The following is a 22745-nucleotide window of genomic DNA, read 5'->3' on the forward strand; positions in this document are numbered from 1 at the left end:
AGGACGGATCGTCAAACCGCTCACTGAAAACGCACGTTATGAAAAAGCCAAACAGGAGAGGAAAACTGGTGTCTGTAGCCCAGTTTGGTGTTTGGTGCTCATTTCCTAGGTTCTTGTCTCTTGCTTAAGCATTTTAAGCACAGGCATCAACATTAAGAAAGTGATAAGGTTTATCCAAAAGGTGAGGAATACAGTCACGGGTGGGCTAGGAAGGTGGACAGAAAGGATTGCATTGGTGGGGGAAATGTGCCTTCCAAACGCATGACCCTGAACTGGCTGCCTGCCTTAAGTCCAGATCAAAATGTAGTTGGGGAACGCCCAGGTTTTAGGAAGTTGGCCCACAGGGCTACCCTTCATTTCTTCCTGGGACTCAAAACATTTTGCATTAAAATAAACTTAGTTTTCAATTCCGTTTTTTTCTGCAAACTTTTTGAAGGACTTCTGATTTTTTTTTTTTTCATTTTATTTGAAAGGCGGAGATACAGAAAGAGCCTAAAAAATCTACTGGTTCACTTCTTCAACATCCATCACAGCCAGGGTTGGGCCAGGCCAAAGCTAGGACCCCATTGCTCACAGAACCCAAGCCCTTGAGCCATCAGTTACTATGCATAGTAGTGCATTAGGCTACTCTGCAAACGGTAGCCAAGACTTGAACCAGGAACTCTGATATTGGATGCTGACATCCCAAGTAGGAACTGATCCACTGTGCCAAATGCTGCCTGGATACATAGGGTTTCTCACTGCCAGTATTTCAGGGTCTCTGAAAGCCTCACAGCTGGAAAACTCTCCCAGGGGAGAGAGAAGGGAAGGGTCAGGCCCTCCCGGGGAGGAAGGAGCTTTCACCTGTCCAGCTCCTGCCTAGAGTTAGAGGCTCATTGTAATCAGAGGTCCTGAGGCCAGGATGGAGGGGGCACCTGCCTCTCTTCTTTCTCAGCCCTAAGGTCTGGGTTCCACAGCTTGTGTCCTTGGCGACTCAGCACTTATCTGCTCTGTGTGCTCATTGCAGGCATACATCTATTTAAATGAGGGAGAGAGGTTGCTGAAAATTCTCCAGAAGGAAAGGTCCTGGAACCAGACTTTTGAGTCAGCCACCTTTTATAGCCTCAAAGGTCAGGTAAGACACCTTTCATGAATTACTCTGTTACTTGCCTTGGGCCTTTTCATGGAAGCAGAAAATACCCCGAAAACATGTGCCTCAGTCTCCTGCTCCCCACCTTACCACAGATTCCTACCCAAGACTCTAGGACCCAGCCCCTGCACGCAGATCTTCTCACTGCCCAGGCTGCTGGCTTTGGGAACTCTTTCCATGGCAGCTCCACAAATGGACATGAATGGATAAACCTTTCCTCAGAGACAGGTGATGCACCACGAAGACATGAAATCCTACTCTGTCTTCTTTCTTCTTTTGTGTGTTTTTAAACAATTATTAATTATTTTTATTTTTGATGATTTTTACATAGTTGGTTAGGGTGATTAGGGTTAAGGGCTACAGGAAGGTGGGTGAGATCACCATGTCCACATTCTCTTTTTTTCTTCCTGTATCTAGGGGAAGGGGAGAGACAAGCAGAGAAGCCACACCCAACCTCCCAAATGCCTCTGCACACTGGGATGCAGGACAGCCACCCAACACCACCCAGGGTCCCTGATGTGGGGCATGCTCTGAGACCTGTTCATGAGGTTTCAATAGTTCAACAGTTTCAAATTACTGCCGATTTCACCACTCGAAGCACAATGAAATCTCTCCAGAATCCACTGGTTGACACAGTCCACCTTAGCGTCTCCACTTGCCCAGATTCTCACTGTCAACACTTGGCTGGGATAATTGATCAATTTATTCTGTCCTCCATCCTCTCTTGTGGTACCAGGTATCTTAGGCAGGCTCCAATGGACTGCCATATCCTCCACGTGCACCTAAATGTGCTGTCCATTGCTCCATCTAAGCCACTGACGAGGTCGAGCTCTGACACACACCCTCCACGGTCAGACTATGGAACCTGCAATTCTCTCCATGGTTGGGGTTCTGTGTCCAGCAATTCAGTCAGGCGAATCTTCATCTGAGGTGATCCCATATCTGATTCTTGGGTGTGCTTGCCAAGGCAGGGTTCGGCATATTCCGTCACTCCAGTCAGCTTATGCACATCCTGGTAGTGGCAATTGCTGGGTCAGTTCTGTCTCCAGTTCTATCCTCTACTCAAACCAATGGATGTTTCAGCCCAGCCTGATCCTTCCCACCACACTCTTGGTCCTCATGCAAACCAGTGGGAGCTGAAGCTTGGTCAGAGCAACCTGCATTAACCCCTCACAAGGCCCAGCTCTGCTCTGGTTCCCATGCTTGCCAGTGTACAACAGACTAATCCATCTGTCCCACATCCCGTTCAGCTCTCATATATGACAATGGGCAATGAAACCTAGTTCAACTCACCCAGTCCCACTATCCAGCCCACACCCATGCCGAAGGGTTTCACTCTTCAGTCCTGGTTCTCATACTCACCAGTGGGACTGGTAACCTAAGCGGGAAGTACCCACTGTTTCCCTACTGGGCCCTCTCCTACTCCTGGATCATGCCCTCTCCATGTGGTTCTGCAGTTTAACTTGACAGAATTTGAGCCCCCTGCAACCATCAACAGCTGATGCTGCGGCAAAGCCCAACCAACCCAAACTCACTCTGATTTATGCGTGCACCAGTAGGGATAGTCACCCCAGCCTGACTTTCCCCTGATCCAGGTTACATGAGATCAAAAGGTATTGTAACCTACCCAGCCTGGTCTGTCCCCATTCCAACTCTCACACTCACCAGTGATCCAATAGGGGAGCCCCATGCAGCCCCCCTTCTGGGCTCACACCCTCCCTCCCTGGTTCTCATGTGTACTGGTTGGGTGTTGTGGCCCAGTCTGGCATGGTCCGCCTCTCCTCGGCATTTGACAGTTGGTGCTGTAGCCTGGCCTGCCCCAGCCCACTCCCAATTCCAACTGGTGGTAGCTACAGTCTAACTCAGCTCAGCCGACCCCTAGTTCTGGCCCTCATGTGAACAGGCTTGTGTTGTTACCCAACCCGGCCCAACCCACACTTCATTCTGGCACTTGGATTTGCCAGTGGGTGATGTGAACTGTCCCAGCCCGGTTCGCCTCGATCAGTGCCAAATGTATGCTGGTGAGTACCATTCCCTGGCCTGGTCTGGGCTGCTTCCTATTGTGGTTCTTGTGCTCACCTGCAAGGACTGGTGAACTCCCCTATCGGAGCCTCTCCCAGTGCCAGATCTTGTGCACACCGGTGGGTCCATGGGCCAGCCCTACTTAGTCCACCTCGTGTCCTAGCAGCTGGTAGGTTGGAGGAACAGTGGTCTTTCCTGACTGGCATTTACCCATTCCGGTTTTTACTGTTGGGTGTTACAGCCCAGTCAAGCCTTGTCCATACTCAGACACAGCTCACACATGGCTCAGCAGGGGCAGAAACCTAGTCTAGCCTGTCCTCCACCTACCCTGGTTCTCATGAGCACCAGTGGGTGCTGGAGTCTGGCCCAGTCTGTTACACCTCAGATCCAGTTCACACTTGTTCCACAGGATCCTGTAGTCATGTCCAGACTAGACTGCAGCTCCCACTCTGACCTTCACGCTCACCAATGGGAACCACAACCCAGCCAGGGCACCCCTTTGGTCCCTAACCAGGCCCTATTCCCAGGTATAGATTTTGTGCATGTCAGTGGTTGCTCTGACTCAGATTGGCATAGCCCCTTTCCTGTCTTGGCCTTTGTCTTTCAATGCCATAGACTGGCCTGGCCTGGCCAGCCCCCAGTCCCAACTCTCACTTGCAGGTGCTGCAGCATGGCCCTGCTCAGTCTGTTTCCATTCACGGCTCATGTAAACCAGTAGGTGTGATAGCCGAGCCCAGCATGATTTTCACTCTATCCTGATTTTTTTAAATTAATTTATTTTTTTATTATATTTTTGACAATCTTTACATAGTTAATTAGGGTAGAAAGGTTCAAGGGCTATAGGAAAGTGGGTAAGACTATTATTCCCATATTGTTTCCTTCGTGTTTAAACGGGGGTATTAAGGGAGAAGGCCCACACAATTTCCCACCCTTCACAGGTCCCGGATGTAGGGCATGCTCCGAGGTTCTTGCTCAAGTGGTTTTGATAGTTCACCAGTTATGAATCGCTGCCAATCTTGCCACTCCAAGCACGATGAGGTCTTTGAAGAATCACTGATTGACATAGTCCATCACAGAGTCTCCATTTGCCCCGTATTTCGCTGCCAACATATAGCTGAGATGAATGATTGACCTGTTCTGTCTTCTGTCTTTTCTTGGTTAGGGTTCTGAGTCCAGCATTTTGATTGGGGAGATCTCCAAAGAAACTTTGTCTGAGGTGTACCCAGACCAGATTCTTGTATGTACTAGCAAGGACAGGGGCCGGCACAGTCCATCACCACAATCAGCTGGTGGTTGTGATCGCTGGGTTGGTTCTGTTTTCAGCCCCGACTTCCACTGGAACCAATGGGTGTTGCAGTCCAGCCTGGTTCTGCCCAGCACATACTCGGCCCTCCCATATACCAGTGGAAGCTACAGCCTAGTTGGAGTGATCCACAATAACCCCCACCAGGCCCGCCCCCCACCCTGGTTTGCCAGTATGTGTAGCAGTAGTCCAGTCTGTCCCACACCCCATTCGGCTCTCGTAAATGTCAATGGGTATTAAAGCTTAGTTCCATCTAACGAGCTCTACTATGCAGGCCACACAGATGCTGTTGGGTATCTGTCTAGCCACCCCAGCCCCTGTCCTAGTTTTCGTGCCCTCTCATGGAAGTGGTAACCCAAGAGGGAGGAGCCCACTATTTCCCTCCCAGGCCTCTCCCACTCCCGGATTATGCACTCTCTAGGTAGTTCTGTGGTTTGACTTGACAGAATTAGACCCCAGTGCCAGCTTCTGCCAACTGATGCTGTGGCTAAGCCCAAACAACCCTCACCCACTCTAATTTTGTTTGCACCAGTAGGAATAATCAGCCCAGCCTGGCTTTTCCCTGATCTGGTCTGCATGAGGCACACAGGTGTTGTAGCCCTGCTTAGTCTGGTCTGCCCCCATCCCAGCTCACGCTCTCCAGTGGGAGTAGCTGTTCAGCAAGGGAACCACCCCTTAGTCCCCTGCCAGCTCTGCTCCCACCCTTCCTGGTTCTCTTGCCTGCTGGTTGGGCACTGTGGTCACATTCAGTACAGGCAACCTCACCTTGGCATTCCGTATTGTGCAATAGTTTTTGTTGCGACCAAACCCGGCTCGACCCACACTCTGTTCTGGTGCTCGGATTTGCCAGTGGATGACGAGAACTGATTCAGCCTGGTCTTAACCGACCCATGCCAAATGTATGCCAGTGGGTAATTTTTCATGGCCTGTTCTGGGCTGTTTCCTATCATGTTTCTTGCGCTTACCTGCCGGGTCTGTGTCCAGAGGAGTTGCCCAGGCTCCTCCATCAGCACGTCTCCCAATACCAGATTTTGCACATACCAGGGGGTCCATGAGCCATCCCTACTCACCTCTTGTCCTAGCAGGAACAGTGGCTTTTCCTGACTGGCCTTCAACCCAAACTGGTCCTTGCTGTTGGATGTTTCAGCCCAGCCATGGCTCGTCCATACCCACATATGGCTCACACATTGCTCAGTAGGGGTTGAGACCTTGCCTAGTCCAAACCACATCTACCCTGGTCCTCCAGGACACCAGAGGGTGTTGGAGTCTGACCCGGCTCAGTGCGTCAATCCCAGTCCACACTTGTGCCAAGGGAGACTACAACCGTTTCCTGATCAGAACGCAGCCCTCATTCCAGTCCACACACCCCTTGGTGGGAACCTCAACCCAGCTAGGGTTGTCCCCTTAGTTCCCCAGCTGGGCCTGTTCCCAGCCGTAGATCACGCGTCTGCCAGTGGTTGCTCTGACTCAGCTTGGCTCAGCCCCTCCCCTGTTCCGACCTCTGCCTCAGACACTGTGGCTTCGAGTTCCTGGCTCATGCAGACCAGTAGGTGCAAGAGCCTAGCTCGGCATGACCTGTGCTCCATGCTGGTTTCTAGTTTTGCTTTTGGGCTAAGGTTTGCTCAGTCCTGCCCAGTCCACCCTGTACCATTACCAATTGACACATTACCCAGCTGTTGTAGCTACTTTGCCCAGCATGTCTGATTCCCAGGTCTGGACCACATATTCACCAGTGGTAGCTATGACTTGCCAAGGGAGTTTCCCAAGTTCCTTCACTTAATACACTCCCAGACCCAGTTCTCATACATGCCCTTGGGTTTAGGCCAGGTTCCGGCGAAGTCTGGCCTTCCATTTGGCCTTGTATGATCTATCCTGATTTTTGCACTTGATGGTGAGCTAAAGTTTGCTCCTGTCTGCCCCCTTCCAAAACCAACCCACACATTAGCCAACAGTTGAAACTTCCTTGCCAAGCCCATTTAATCCCTATGCCTGGACATGCTCACCAGTGGGACTATGACCCACCAGGGGTGTTTTTCAAGTTCCCCCACTCAGCCTACTCCCGAACCCAGATCTCACACATACCAGTGGGTGCTGGGCCCTTGTCCAGCTTAACTTGCCTCTCCATCTTGGCTTTGTATGAGCTGGTGTATGCTGTGGCCCGGCCCACCCTACATACTGTTTTAGGTTGCCACGCAGGTATTGTAGCGTGGACCTGCCCAGACTATTCTCAGTCCCTGTACCCTTGAGTGTTCACAGGTTCCATGATAACACCTAGCTCAGCCCATTACCATCCCAGCTCTTCAGCTAACCAGTGGGACTTGCATCTGCACAGGGATTGGCTCACATATCACTCACAGAATCTACCCCTGGACTTGGTTCCCTCACATGTTGGTCAGTGTCATGGCCCTAACTAATGTGACCTGTCCTCTGTTCCAACATTCAGTTAAGTACTAAGATCAAGTCCTACTAGACAGGTTCCTAGGTGTAACTTTTATGTGGACTAGTGTATGGTGGTCAGCAATGTTCCATACTAACAAACCCAGCTCTGGATTCCCATGTGGGCTGGTGCATTGCCGGAGTCCAGCTCCAGCCCAGAGTTCGGAGCTTGGGAAGGGTGCGTGGAGTCGGCGATAAAGAAAGACACAGACACTGACACTTGGTGCGTTCTTGCACGCTTGGTGCGTTCTCACACACAGCCCAAGAAAAGGCTGTCCCTTTTATTTGCTTAGATACCTCACAAGCCTCTGCACAAGCAACTAATTATTTTGTTTTTACTTCAACACTCAGGGGGCATGTACAGTCATTTGGTCACTCCGTCTGTATTTCAAGGCTAAGCAGACGTCTCAGAAGATAATTCTGAGCAAGCCATTATTCAGTCTTTAACAGTAGTTATGGAGCAACAGCCAGGACTCCAAGGTCAAGGCACATGCGATCATCCGCCAACTAGTAGCACATTCTCATCACATTTTTCACTTACACAATCCACCCATCATCTAACAGGAAAACAGGCCACAAGGAGAAAAAGCCTTCAAAACAGAAATCCCAAATACAGGATCCCCCCACAACTACAGACTCCACAATTCCATAAACAATGAGACAACAATCAAAAGCATCCTTCTCTAACGAAAGCATTCCCAGTTCCTTCAGTCAAAAATTACAGAAGCAGCTAAAACAGTTACACTTTCCATGTTCCAAAAAATTATAAAGATAGGTTAGGCTTAGAGATGACAATAACTATATTTCTTGTTCTAGCAGTTTCAGCTCTCACTCCCATCACTTGCACTCCCGTGGGTCCACTGGGTGCTACCTGACTGGCCAGGCCCTGGAAAGGAGGCAGATCTGCCTCACCTGTGATCTCCTGTCTTCCTGCTGCCCCCCGGCCTTGAACCAGCCACCATCTTAGGGCAGGGCATTCGTGCAGTGCTCCCAACAGTGCATGAGTCTGACCCATACAGATCTTCTAATATCTCCCCTCCAAACCACCAGGTCTCAGTTCCTCACTTACCTATAAGTACAGTGCCTCTGTCATTGAGTGACCCTCAGGATTCATTCCTGATCTTCATGTACCACGGGTCTTATCCATGGATGTCCTTAGGCAGCAATTCCAGACATATAAGATCCCAGAGTTTGCCACGGGGCAGCCAACGGGCAAACCCTGGTACAATTGTCACTCTGGCTGCCCTCAAGCCCAAGATTTGCCCACTGCTTGGCATCAGTGGACAGGGATCTAAGATCCCCAGCAGGAAGCCTGGCTCGGTACGGGTTCTCCCAGCCATGTGGCTGGGAGAGTCAGACATCCACATCTCTGAGCAGACTTACCTGGACTCCTCCATCTTCTTTCATAAGTGCATCCAATAAGCACTTTAGGGCACAAGATTTTCTTTCTGGGCCCCACGTTGCCTCTTTTGAAATAATTACCAAAACATGTCTAGATGGAAGCTAGCAACCAAGTCCAGAATGACTGCATTTCCTCTTTTCTTCTCTTCCCCTCCATCTCCCTGTAGGTCTGTTTCAACATGGGCAAGATGGAGCTTGCCAAGCAAATGCTGAGGAAGGCACTGAAACTGCTCAACTGCAACTTTCCTTACAATCTCATCTCCGTGTTTCTCCAGACACATGCTGAGAAAAACAGACACTCCCATTATGTGACTCAGCAGGCCCCAAAGAATTCACCTCCAGAGTAAGGGAAGAGGAGGAGCACCACCACCTGGCCACTGTCGGGACACAATTGCTAAACACCTGGCTCCTTTGTTGAACTGAGAGCCAGCTCCTAGGCGCAGTGTTTGGGAAAAGAGGCACAATGCAGGGGAAGCTGGGCTGGAGGTGGACTTGACTTTGGTCCTGGGACCACCACTTCCAGCTGTGTGACTCAGAATTAACGATTTAAACTGTTCAAATTTCACCTTCCTCATACGTAAACCGGGGTTAGTTATTCCTTTCTTTCTGATAAGGTTGTCGTTAAAACCAAATGTTATGAATAATACTTATGTGCTTTTTCAATAACTTCGTTTAGCTAGCAGTTAGGGACAGGTGATATGGGATAGGTGCTTGATATAAATCATCTGCTTGGTCACAAAGGAGGTAGTATGTGACCCAAGTAGGTATTACAGTCCTCACTTTACAACGGAGGAGATGCGGTTCACAAAAATTACCAGGTGGGCTTCAAGTTTAAGGTGGTGTTGACTCCCAAGCCCATAGCAAGCGCTCTGCGCACCTGCTCCCACCCAGCGCGTGATGATTCCTCTTTCCCTGCGTGTTCCATGTGTGTTTGTTTTACCTCACAAGGAAGAAGAGGCTGGCACAGCTTCACCTGCAAGTGGCCTGCTTCTCCTTGCTCTGGCAGACCTACTGTGTCAATTACTATTTTCACCACAACTATTACAGCCACCTGGCTGTTATGATGACAATGAATACGGCAATGGAAACTCAAGATGATTTCCAAGTAAGGCCTTTTCATAACTGTCCTGTAAACTTCGGAATCCCCTTTGGGAAGAAAATCTTTCTGAAAGCCAGCTGGGATTCAGAATCACGAGGCTGCCATGAAAGCTTGCCAGACAGCATGGTTTTGCCAAGGTCGACAGCTCTCAGCTCTTTTGCCCTAGCATCACTTCACAAACTAAGCCACTGAGGACCACAGATATCTCTTACTAACGTGGGCTGAATTTACTGCAAAATAAAAAATGAAAACTGGGGTCCCTAGCACAATGGCTTGATTGGCTAATCCTCCCCACTGCCTGGAATACTATATGGGTGCTGGTTCTTATCCCAGCTGCTCCACTTGCCATTAAGCTCCCTGCTTATAACCTGGGAAAGCAGCCAAGGATGGCCCATAGCTTTGGGACCCTTCCCCTGCATGGGTGACCCAGATGGGGCTTCAGGCTCCTGGTTTTGGGTCAGCTCACTTCTGGCCATTGCAGCCACTTGGGGAGTGAATTGATGCAGAATCTTTCTGTCTCTCTGTTTATCTCTGTAAATCTGTCTTTCCAATAAAAATAAATAAATGTTTTAAGAAGTGGGAGAATCTATTTTTAAAATATTTAATAAATAAATAAAATAATGAACTTATTGCAGAGATGTAGTGAGATCTTCCATCCATTGGTTTACTCTCCAAATGCTTGCAACAGGCAGGCCCAACAGACTTTGGTTTTTTTGCTAAATTACAAAAGGATTGTAATTCTTACAACAAATTAAACAGCTTGGAAACACACACAGTAAAAGCAAAAACTCTCTTCTCCCTCAAAGCCCCCCTCCCTACAGCAAAGGGCCAAACACTCTTTGCCTTTTTGCTATGCAATTGCATAGCCATGTATAGCAGCTGTTGCTTTTATTTCTCACAGAAATAAAAATGTTTCTATTTTAAGGACTCTGTGGGCAGAAGGGCCCATCGAGCTTGTCCTATATGATGCCGTAAATAGATGGTAGAAACTCTGTTCGATGTCTGCATCTCAGCCCATAGCTTTGGCCAAATGACCAGATCCATTTCCAAGCCGAACAGACAAATGCTTCCAGGCACACAGTGGCTGATGCCCCTGGCATTCCAGCGTGGAGTCCCACCTCCATCTTTTCCCATCTTCCCTGCCATTCCAGATCATTAAGGCTTACCTGCAGTACTCGATGTACAGCTACCTGGCTGGCTACCGGGGCATGTGGTTCAAATATGAAGTCAAGGCCATGGAACAGATCACCAACCTCCCCCTCAAAGGGGAAGGCATTGAAATCGTGGCACACGTGGCTGACAGACTGAGCTACCTCAAGCTCATGATGGGTCACCTGGATTTGGCCATTGCATTAGGTAAGGACTGGCTGGCTACAAGGGCCATGAAGGGGTGAGTAATGTCTCCAAATGCTCTGGAATTGTTTTTTTCCCAGGCACTCGAGCCCACAAGATGTGGGCATTGCTCCAGAATCCCAACAAACACTATGCGGTCCTCTGCAGACTCAGTAAATCTCTCTTATTGAAAAACAGGTATTTAGCTTAAGATATTTTCCCAAAATTGAGGGCAGGAAAGCGTGTGCATAACATTGGGTGACCCAGCTTACCCTGGTCAACAGGACTAGGAAGAGAGGATGGTCTTGCAGTAAGATGACCGAACAGGTTTGAATCATCTTTTGCCTCTGGACACTGCTCTTCATTTAACTGAACACTCCTACATGCGTCATCTCTAATCTGGCTGTTCTGGCAGTGACAGAAGGGGAGTGAGATCATCAGCCCAGTCGTGGGGGTCAGGGCCCCACCCATCAAGGGGAGGGAAAAGAGAATTCTATAGGGAGGCGAAGACCCAGAGATTGACACCCAGGACTGGGTGCCTGGCCATTTTGGCTTGACTCTGCTCAACTTGTTCACAAGCACTCATGAAAAAGCAGTTTGGGGAAAGAGTCAATCAAAGATTGAGCATCCAGTCCTCAGTAGGGGCGGGCTTGAAGCCTGTGAGTGAGCCGCCTTTGATCTCAGTTACTGGGCAGGACCGGTGCTAGACCAGGATTGAAATTCTGCCTTTCCACCATTTCTTTCTTTTTTTTTTTTTTTTTTTAATTTAGTCCTAGCACTGGTCAATCCCACTATCTTGTCTTTTTCACAGATACAAGCAGTTGATCCAGGTGCTGGGGACGCTGTGGGAGCTTTCTGTAACAGAAGGACACATCTTCAGCAAGGCATTTTTCTATGTAATGTGCTTGGACATCATGCTTTATTCTGGTGAGTGTGGCTTTGGCATGGAAAGGAGATCGGGGCCACCCCGGTGCTGATGGGCTGACAGCCGCAGGGGACGGTGCTTGGAGACGGCTGGGTTTCCGGCTCATGGGTTTAGAGGATAGACGAAGGAAGAGTCTGGTACTATGAACCAAAGAGCTGTCCTGTAGGTGCTGAGCCTGGAATAAACAGCGATGCGGAAGCTGCTGGATCTAAGCCGCCAATTTTCTTTTCAAATTAAATCACACATAAATAACAGGGACTGATATTGTCATCCTCTGTGCATCTTACTGGAGGCATTTTTATGTATATGTGTGTGTGTATATATGCATACATACATATTATGTAATTTATAATTTGTTTTATATGTTATATATGTCATGTGTCTATGTATGACATGCATATTATGTATATGTGCATACATGCAAATAACATATGCATGTATTCCCATATAATATATATACACGTATATAATATATGTACATATGTGTGTGTATGTATCTAAAGAGTTTGCTTCAGGAGGGACAGAATTAGCGGAGGAGAATAAAAAGGGTAGCGGTTCAGGCTGCCTGGACAGATGGCAAGGGATTTTGAACCCAGTTAGAGGCATTTTTTAAAAAAAGATTTATTTTTATTTGAAATGCAGGGTTATAGAGAAAAGGGGAAATAAAGAAAGTGAGGAAGGGGGGAGTAAGAGAGAGAGAGAGATAGAGAAAGAGAGAGAGAGATAGAGAAAGAGAGAGAGATGTCCAGTCTGCTAATGCATTCTCCAAATGCCTGCTATAGTCAAAACTGGGCCAGTCTGAAGTCAACAGCCCAGAGCCTCTGCTGAGTCTCCACTGCAGGTGGAGGCCTAGGTTACTAAACTGCAGTGCCAGCTATAGCTGGAGGCACTTTTTTAAAAAAAATTATTTATTTTTATAGACTAGTCAGGTTTACAGAAAGAAGGAGAGACAGAAAGATCTCCCATCTGCTAGTTCATTCCCCAAATGGCTGCAATTGCTAGAACTGAGCAAATTCAAAGCCAGGAGCCAGGAGTTTCTTCTGGGTCTTCCATAATGGTACAGGGTCCCAAGGCTTTGGGCTGTCCTCTACTGCTTTCCCAGGCCACAAGCAGGGAGCTGGTGAAAAAAAAAGTAGAGCAGTTGGGACAGGAACTGATGCCCATATGGAATCCAGCACATTCAAGGCGAGTATTTAGCCACTAGGCTATTGCACTGGGCCCTGGAGGCATTCTTTCTTTCTTTTCTTTTCTTTCTTTTTTTTTTTTTTTAATTAGGGCCTGCATTGTGGTGCTACATGCTAAGCCACGGCCTAACATGCCAATATCCAGTTGAAGCCTGGCTGCTCCACTTCTGATCCAGCTCCCTGCTAATGCCCTTGTGAGAACAGAGGACGACCTCAGTGCGTGGGCCCCAGCATCCATGTGGAAGACCCAGATGAAGCTCCTGCACTGGCTTTGGCTTGGCCCAACCATGACCACTGATACCATGTGGGGTGTGAGTCACTGTCTTTCCCATTTGCTCTTTCTGTAACTCTGCCTTTCAAATAAAGAAAATACATCTTTTTTTTTTTTTAATTGCTTATTCATTTATCTGAGACACAGAGAAAGAGAGCAAGAAAGACAGAGAATCTTCCATTCACTGGTTCACTCCCCGAATGTCCACTATGGCTGACACCAGGCCAGGCTGAAGCCAGGAGCCTGGAACTTTGTTTAGGTCTTCCGTGTGGGTGGCAGGGCCTGAGTACCTGTGCAGAGGCTGCTCTGTCGGAGAGGTGGGACGCAGCAAGGCTCTCAGCAGGAGCAGCAGCTTTTATTCTTTCATTCTGGCAGACGCAGAGGAGGCTTCTCCACATTCTGGGGCCTCCGAAAAAGCAGTGAAATGTCTTAAAATCCCCGGCACAAACAACTTTAATTTTCTTCATACATGTTCAGTTACACAATTTCTGATTGGTTGCTTGGTGTCATGATGCTGTGCACACACTGGTTATGTAAGGTCACTCTGTGCACCAGAGTCACTGTAGGTGACATCACAGCATTGAGGCGTTTCTCAGGAACCCTCCCCCACACACCCTCTGTCCCTGGAAGGCCCCTCCTTGAAAGCCTCTATAGTTTTTTCTGCCATGAAGGGATAGATTTCTGCCACAGCTGGATCCTCTCCCACTGCTTTCCCAGCTGTATGGGCAGGAGCGGGTGGAGGCAGAGCAGCTGGGGCTCACACGGAGTGCTCATGTGGCTTCTCCCGTGGAATGCCAGTGTCTCAGGCTGTGGTTTCATTCACTGCACTGCCACACTGGTCCCAAAAGCTACCTTTAATTACTATTTTCCCACAGTTTCTGGTATATCCTTGTGTATGTAATACTGTAATACCTGGGTCTCAGCAAACACAAGGCAACACAGTCGTGTGATTTCTACGATCTATGAGGTTCCTTGGATTCACAAAGCAGAGACAGCCCTCCCTTTGGTGTGAATCCTACCAAGAGCCACGAGGCCAGAAAGGTGCCCCTCTGGTGCCCCACCCCCACACACCTGCCAGCTAAGAAGCTCTCTCCTTTGTTTCTCTTCTAGGCTTTGTTTATAGAACCTTTGCAGAGTGTTTGGACTTCATCATACAGAATGAGAACAACAGAATCCTCAAGTTCCATAACGGACTCCTCCTGGGACTGTACTCCAGTGTCGCTATCTGGTAACCAGGCACTGCACGGTGCCAGACTTCCCAGGGGAATGGGGTGAACCCCCAGGAGACTACAGTGAGATGGTCTCTGTTGTATTTGGTGTGTGGGCATTTGCTCCTTACGTAACAAGCTGTGGTGGTGCAGGAATTAATAGGAAAAGGTTACAGTTCTGTCAGCCCATCATCTCTATGGGTATCATTATCTCTGCACCATGAGAGCTGTGCTCTCCGTTGACTCAGTTCTCTAATCCACCACCTGCAAGGATCGGCGTCTCATGTAAGCGCTGGTTCATGTCCTGGTTCCTCCACTCCCCAGCTAGCTCTTTGGTCATGGCCTGGAAAAGTACTGCAGGGTGGCCCAAGGCCTTGGGACTCTGCATTCATGTGGGAGATCCAGAAGAATCTCCTGGCTTTGGATTGGCTCAGCTCCAGCCATTGATCTCATTTGGAGTGTGAACCAACAGATACGAGATCTTTCTGTCTATCTGTCTCTCCTTCTCTCTAAGTCTGCCTTTCAAAAAAGCAAAAAAGTATTTGGTGGGGGAGGGAGAGATGGGCCTGTGCCGAGTATAGACTTCTTAAGTTGTCATTATTTCCTAAACAATACAGTATAGAAACTAATACACAGCATGCACATTGTATTAGTAGGGATTTGAAGTCATTAAACATGATGGAAGTATACTGGTTGATAGGTGTAGGATATGTACAAGCACCATGCCATGTTACAGAAATGGCTTGAGTATCTGTAGGTTTTAGCAACTGCAGGGGACCTGGGACCAAGTGCCCTTGAATGCTGGGGGACGACACATCTTGATTCTCAGGAGTGCCAGGGTTTGGGCCCTTTCAGATCTAATCACACAGGACAGCCTTGTTGAGGTGGCGAATGTCGGGGGATGTGGCTGACATCTGCAGGGAAGAGGCGCTTCTAGCACTGAGCTTGGCGATCAGGCTTACCCACTCAGCAGCAGAAAGTTCTGGAAAGCGACAGTTCTCCCCCAGTTGAGGCAGACCCCTCTTCCAGGAGGCAGAGACGTGAGTATTGTGCTCTCAGTTGGCTCGACTGGCTCTCAGGACGGACAGAGACCCAGCACTGCAGGAATCTGCTTCCCCTGCCTGAGCTTCCAACCAACCAACCAATTAACCAAGTCATTCCTGTCCCTGGAGGCGTAAGAGAAGCAGAGCCTAATGCTTGGCAGAGACAGAAGTTGCTCGTGGGAAAACCAGCTTCAGGAAGGAAGCAGCGCTCTCCCTGCATTCTGTTACTTTTTAGGCGGGAGGCATAATCCATTAACCTGTTTTCTTTTTCATTTTTGATGATGCTTACATAGTTGAGAAGGATGTATGCCTACATGGACTGTTGATTAGGGTGCAGAGGATCGAGGATTAGGGTGAAGTAGATGAGACCGTTATTTCTAAGTTTCCTTTTCTTCTTCCTGTATCTGAGGAAAAGGGGAAGAGAAAGGAAGAAGCCACACCCAGCATCCTAACTGCCTCACTGCCCAGGGATGGGGAATTAGGGTTCCTGATGGCATCTCTGAGGGTTTTGCTCTAATGGTTTTGATAATTTTGAAATACCGTCAATCTCCCTGACCCAAGGATGAGGAATCCTTCCAAGGTCCATTGGCTGATGTAGTCCACGTTATAGTCTCCACTTGTGCCAATATTTGCTGTCAACACTTTACTGGGGTAGTTGTCTAACTTGTTCTGCCCGCCATCCTCTGCTATGGTACTAAATGTCCTCTGCAGGCCCCAGTGGACTGCCATCTCCTCCATGTGCATTTGGGTATGCCGTCCACTGCTCCATCTTAGCCCATGAGGAGACCCCAGTTCTGACACATGCACTCCAAGATCAGACCACAGATCCAGCAATTCTCCCCCTGGTAGAATTCTTAAAGTCCAATTGTCCAGTTATGGGGTCCCTAAAGAAACTTTACCAGAGGTGACCTCAGACTTGACTCCTGTGTGTGCCAGATGGTGCACGGTTCAGCTCAGTCCATCACCCACATCAGCCTACACACACACACTGGTGGTTGCAGTCACCCTGGCCAGTTCTATCTCCAACCCCATCTCACATACAGACCAATTGATGCTGCAGCCCAGCCCAACCCTGCCCACCACACACTCATCCCTCATGCACACTAGTAGGAACTATGGCCTAGTTGGGGCACCCCTCAGTAAGTCCCACCAGACCCATGCCCAGCCGTGGTTCCTATGCATGCCAGTAAGTGCAGCAGACTGGTCCGATATGTCCTGCATCCCATTCAGCTCTTGTATGCACCAATGAGTGCTGCAGCCTAGCTCGGCATGACTGATCCCACCAGCCAGACCATGTTATGTTATGTTATGTTAACAGGTATGACTGCCTATCCAGCCAGATCCACCCCCAGCCCTGGTTCTCATGCTTACTAGTGGGAGTTTCAGCCAATCAGAGAGTTGTCCATAGTTTCCCTACTCGGCCCACTCCCAGCCCTGGATCTTGCATTTTCCAGGTTTTCTGCAATGTGTCTTGACAGGACTTTCCCCCATTCCCAGCACTTGCCAGATGATGCTGCAGCAAAGCCTGACCAGCTTGCACTTACTCTGGCTCATGCATGCAACAGTGGATACAGTTGGTTAGCCCAGCCTGGCTTTCCCCCTGAAACTGCTCACATGCAAGCTACCAGGTATTGCAGCCCTACCTAGTCTGATCTGCTCCTGGTCCCAGTTCTCATGCTCACCAGTGGCAGCATCAGGGGAGTCCTCGCTGACCCTGACAAGACTCCCCATCAACCACCTGGTCTTGCATGTGCTGGTGGGAGCTGTGTCTCAGGCTGACACAGATTGCCTCACCTCAGCATTTGTCGGCAGGTACTGTAGCCTGGCCAAACAGTCTGCCTCTAGTCCCAGCTCATGCTGGTGGTGCTACAGCCTAGCCCAGCCCTGCCCTGCCAGCTCTCAGTCCTAGCCCTAATGTGAACTGGCTGGTGTTGCAACCCATCCTGGCACCCCATCCTGACTCTCACATCTGCCACCAGGTGTTATGAATTGGCCCAGCTTGGTTTGCACCCAGACCTGTATGCTGATGGATGCTATAACCTGTCAGGCCTGGGCTGCTCCCAGCCTTCGTTCTTGTGCTCATGTGGAGGGACTGCATCCTGATAGAGGAGTTCCTTAGGCTCCTCTATCAGGTTTCTTCCCCGTGGCAGATCTCACGCACACCGGTGGGTCCTTGGCCTATCCTGATTTGGCCTGATTCCTGTCCTGGCAAGAGCAGTGACATTGCTCAACTCGCCATTCCAGTTCTTACCATTGGGTGCTACAGCCTAACCACACCTAATCTACCCCCAGATCCAGCTCTCACATGGTTCAGCAGGTGTAGAGAACTAGCCCCGCCTATCCTACACCCATCCTGGCTCTCACGAGTATGAGTAGGTACTGTGACTTAGCTCAACTTGGCATACTCCAGGTTCAAGTCCACATCCATGCTGAGGGACCCTGTAGTCATGTCCAGACCAGATCAAAGCCCCCAACCTAGTTCTCGCACTCACCAGTGGGAACCACAACACAGCTGGGGCATCCCCTTAGCTCTCCAACCAGTACTTTTCCCAGCCACAGATCTTGCATGTGCCAGTAGTCACTCTGACCCAGCCCAGGATAACCCATCCTCTGTCCTGGCTTTGCCATTAGATGCTGCCGCCTGGTGTGTCCTCAACTCTGAACCCAGTCTGAACTCCTGCTGATGGGTGCTAGAACCTGGCCTTGTTCAGTCTGCCTCCATCTTTGGCTCACGAAAGCTGGTAGATATGATAACCTCACCTTGCATGACCCACACTCAGCCCTGCACATGAATTTGGGAATAGGCTGGCCTGATCCTTGCTGCAACACCCATAGATACACCCTTGGGTGTGGGACAGGCCAGACTGCAACATCTACCAGCTCATTCAAAGGTCGAGACAGAGGGGAAGGACTATGCTGGGTAAGGGCCTAGTACCTACTGGCACATGTGAGATCTGTGTCTGGGCATAGGCCTAGTGGGGGAACTTGAGAAACTCCCCTGCTAGGCTGTAGTTCCCATGGGTGAGCATGTGGTTCAGGCTTGGGTGTTGGGTTTTGGTCAGGCTGGGCAAAGCTGCTCCACGTGTTGGCAAGTGTGGGGATTGATTCTGGGGGATGGGGAAGGTGGGCCAGGCAGAGCCTGGCCTATGCCATCATTCTTTGGAATTGGAATAATCTCTCCAAGTCCCTGCATCCATAGCTTCCAATGTGTGACAGGCCTCACTTGTTGGAGAGTTAAATCAATGGTTACTGTCTTAACCCATTTTCTGTTGCTATAAAAGAACACCACAGACTTGGTGCCTTAAAAGCAATACAGACCTTCAATCAGCTCACCATGATACTGACAGCTGCTTGGCACCTAGTGAGGGTCTTCTTGCTGTATAACACAGTGGAGGGGGTCCCATGGCCAGACAAAATGAGCATAACAGAGAGAGCCCATTGGAGCCACCGCTTTGCTAACTCATTAATCCAGGCACAAGTTAACCCATGTACAGATAGAACACTCATGACCCAGTCACCTCCCAGTGGGCCTGCATCCAAGTCCATGAACATGTGAATGTGGGGATGAAGAGTCCAACACATGACTTTTGGGGAATGCCTTCAAGCTATAGCAGGAGCTAATGTCACCTGCGTGTTCCCAAGCATTCCATTCATCTCAAGCCACCAAAATTACAGACTTTGCTGCATCTCACTTTTTTGCTCAGTTAGGGAGAGGAAGTGGGGTGACCTGGAGGCAGATTTTCAGAGTCCCCAGTCCTGGAATGGACACACCCAGAGAGATTCAGTTCTGAAAATGAGCTCATTCCAGGAGTGGTACTGATTTTTCTCATCTTTCTGTATAGGTATGGCAGACTTAAAGACTGGGACAACTTCTACATATTTTCAAATAAAGCTAAAACTCTGGCATCAAGAAGAACTCCAACGATTCTTTTCTACAGTGGCATGTCTAGGTACATGGAGGGGCAAACTCTCCACCTTCAAAAGCAAATGGAAGAACAGTCTGAGTTATCCCAGGACATTGCAGTTGAGCTCCTCAAGGTGAGGTTGCTCTCCAGCTTTAGCAGAGACCACTCCGAAACTGGAGTCCCATCTGCCTCCTTTGCTAGTTTCTGTTTGTTTGTTTTATACACTCCTCATGTGTTGAATTTTTTGTTTTTAAAGATGGATTTTTTTTGAAAGTCAGATTTATAGAAAGAAAGAGAGGCAGAGAGATCTTAAATCCATTGGTTTAGTCCCCCAACTGGACAAAACAGCCAGAGCTGAGCTGATATGAAGCTAGGAACTAGGAGTTTGTTCCAGGTCTCCCACATGGGTGCAGGGTCCTAAAGCTTTTGGGCCACCCTCTACTGCTTTCCCAGGCCACAAGCAGGGAGCTGGATGGGAAGTGGAGCATTTGGGACATGAACTGGCACCCATATGAGATCCCAGCAATTTAAGGTGATGATTAGCCACTGGACTATTGCACCAGGTCCAACATGTAGAAATTTCTAAAGGTATTCCCTGCAAATTGGGAAACATATACTTAGAGACCAATATTATGGCATAGTAGGTTATATCATCATCTGCAGTGCCAACATCCTATATCAATGCTGATTCAAGTCCCAGCTCCTCCATTTCTGATCTGGCTCCTTACTTATGCATCTGGAAAAGCAGCAGAGGATGATCCAAGTGCTTGAGCCCCTGCCATCCATTTGGAAGTCCCAAATGGAGCTCCGGGCATCAGTTCCTGGCATCAGTTAAATTAAGCCCTAGCTATTTCAGCCATCTGGGGAGTGAGATAGGAGATCTCTCTTCTCTCTCTCTCTCTCTCCCTCTTAAATAAGTCAATATTTAAATATATATATATATATATTTCCCAGGGGCCAGCAAGATGGCTCAAGTGACTAATCTTCCACCTGCCAGTGCCAGCATTCTGTGTTAGCACTGGTTTGTGTCTTGACTGCTCCACTTCCCATCCAGCTCCCTGCTATGGCCTGGGAAAGCAGTAGAGAATGGCCCAAGTCCTTGGGACCCTGCACCCACATGGGAGACCTGGAATAAGCACAAGGCTCCTGACTTTCGATCGGCTAAGCTCTGACCGTGGTGGCCACCTGGGGAGTGAATCATCGGATGGAAGATCTTCCTCTCTGTCTCTCCTCCTCTCTGTACATCTGCCTTTCCAATAAAAATAAATAAATATTTTTTTAAAAAAACATTATTTTGCAATATGAGCACAATTTGATAAAGTAAGTGTCTCTTAAGAAGGTAATTTATTAGAGTTTGGGAAATGCTTAGCCAGATGATATTCAAAAATATATTCTTTGCCTTCTTCAATGTGTTTTAATTCATTACAAGTTTTTCCCTCTTTCTCTTGTGTAAAAAACAAGTTGCCTGTCATTATCACCTTTTTAACTTCTTTATTTAACATTTATTTGTTTGAAAGACAGAGTGATAGAAAGAGCTTGCATCCACTGCTTCACTCCCCAGATGGGCCAGGCCAAAACCAGCAGCCTGGAACTCCATGTGGGTGTTCCAAACGGGTCCCAGGGCACCAAGCTCAACAGCAGGGAACTGGATCAGGAGCAGAGTACCTGGGACTTAAACCATCACTCATATGGGATGCTAGCATCACAGTTGGCATTTTGGAAACTGAACCAGTGCATGAAAGATCTCTCTCACTCTTTCTCTCCTCTCTCTCTCAATCTTTACTTTCTCTGGGTTACTCTCTAGCTTTCCAATAGGTAAATCAAAAAGCAATGTGTTTAAGTGCCTCTTTTAGGCGTTTATTCTATTTGGTATTCTCTGAGCTTCCTGAATCTATGGCAATGACTCTGTTGTTCCTCTTCTCCTTCAGTTTCTCCCTTATGCGTATGTTAGACCCTTGTGATTGTCCCACTGTCCTTGGACATCTTGTTCTGCTTTTCGGTTTTGTTTCTCTTTTCTTTCTTAGTTCTGTGGATTTCTATGAACATATTCTCAAGCTCAGAGATTTGCCTCTGTGTCCAAGCTGTTATTCAGCCCAGGATCAGCCCTCTTTATTTCTTTTTGATAGTTTTTTTTTTAATCTCTAGCATTTCCTTTGGTTCTTTGTTCAGATTTCCATCAGTTCTGTTGCCCTTACCTGCTCTCTATTTTTTTTTCCATTAGAACACTTAGCATATCAATCCTAGTTGCTTTAAAATTTGGTCTATCTTAAATTTCAATTATCCTTGCCATGTCTGGTAGTTCTGATGCTTGCTCTGTCTCTTCAAGCTATGCTTCTTGCCTTTTAATATGCCTTGTAATTTTTCCTGTTGACTGGACACAATGCACCAGATCAAAGGAACTTGCATAAATGGATCTACAGTCATGTAATGATAGGACCTGAAGAAAGAGAAGCATTCTGTAGTCCTATGGTGAGGTTTTATGTCGGTGGTGAGCCTGTTTTTGTCTGTTTGTTTGTTTGTTTAAGATTATTTATTGGAAGGTAGGGAGAAACAGAGAAGGGGGAGAGAAAGAGAGAGAGTGAGAGAAAGAGAGAGAGTGAGAGAAAGAGAGAGCTCTTCCATCCACTGGGTCATTCCTCAAAACGCTGCAAGGGCCAAAGATGGGCCAATCTGAAGCAAGAGCCAGAAACTTCTTCTGAGTTTTCCATGCAGATGCAGGTCCCAAGGCTTTGGGCCATCCTCGACTGCTTTCCCAGGCCACAAGCAGGAGCTGGATGGGAAGTGAAGCTGCCAGGGAGCAAACCAGTGCCCATACAGGTTACTAACATAACAGGATTAGCTTGTGATGCTACTGCATGCCCTTGCTTGCCTCGTTCTCCACACACATTTGTCAAAAAGCAGCAATCTTTTATTAGAGCACAGATTCCTGCTATCCAGCACACGGTCCTTTTTGCCAGCCTTGGTCCCAGCAAGATCACTCCTGGAACACGTACGTAGCTTTCTGCTGTAAGTTTGGAGTGAGATGAGTCAGACAGCTACAACTGTGCTAAGAGTTGAAGGTGGCCAAAATTAACTTGAGCTTATCATCCAAGCCTGCTTCTGGCATTTGCCAGCCTTCCACAGACTCCAGAAGGGGGACAACCCAAGCGGGTGTGCCAGTGTGATTCTTGTCTAGATGGAGACACACATACCCGGGCCTTCGTATTCTGTCCTTTTCCAAGAATCCTCTGACATACAGTTTTTAACTCACAAACTTGTCCACTCTAAGTCTCAAGCATCTTGCCAAGGCCAGTTCAGGTCTTCCCCTGATGACGCAGCTGCCCACCATGGCTGCCCCTGGAGAGTCTGGGCCATGAGAGGTGCTGGTTCCTGTACTGGGCTGGCAGCCTCCCCCACTGTAGGAACCACCAGCCAGCTTGGTTGTTCCCTTCTTTCTGTGTTCTCACCCCCTTCTGCATGCTTACTCCTTTCAGAACCAGGAAGACTC

At 48.5% G+C, this 22745-nt stretch overlaps 1 protein-coding gene across 5 annotated transcripts in view; it reads left to right on the forward strand.

Moving 5' to 3' along the window:
- LOC101523050 (adenylate cyclase type 10) overlaps positions 1-22745 on the forward strand; it is a 92123-nt gene that overhangs the window by 64170 nt on the left and 5208 nt on the right. For all 5 annotated transcript variants that reach the window (XM_004589139.3, XM_058660563.1, XM_058660565.1 and 2 more), the window contains 8 exons: positions 1007-1114; positions 8459-8634; positions 9240-9396; positions 10542-10746; positions 10824-10920; positions 11534-11649; positions 14213-14330; positions 19196-19391. In XM_004589139.3, coding sequence (XP_004589196.2) covers positions 1007-1114; positions 8459-8634; positions 9240-9396; positions 10542-10746; positions 10824-10920; positions 11534-11649; positions 14213-14330; positions 19196-19391 — 1173 coding nt within the window. The remainder of the gene's footprint in view (positions 1-1006; positions 1115-8458; positions 8635-9239; positions 9397-10541; positions 10747-10823; positions 10921-11533; positions 11650-14212; positions 14331-19195; positions 19392-22745) is intronic.

The sequence above is a fragment of the Ochotona princeps genome, chromosome 2 (assembly GCF_030435755.1).
Source record: "Ochotona princeps isolate mOchPri1 chromosome 2, mOchPri1.hap1, whole genome shotgun sequence".
NCBI classification, from domain to species: domain Eukaryota; kingdom Metazoa; phylum Chordata; class Mammalia; order Lagomorpha; family Ochotonidae; genus Ochotona; species Ochotona princeps.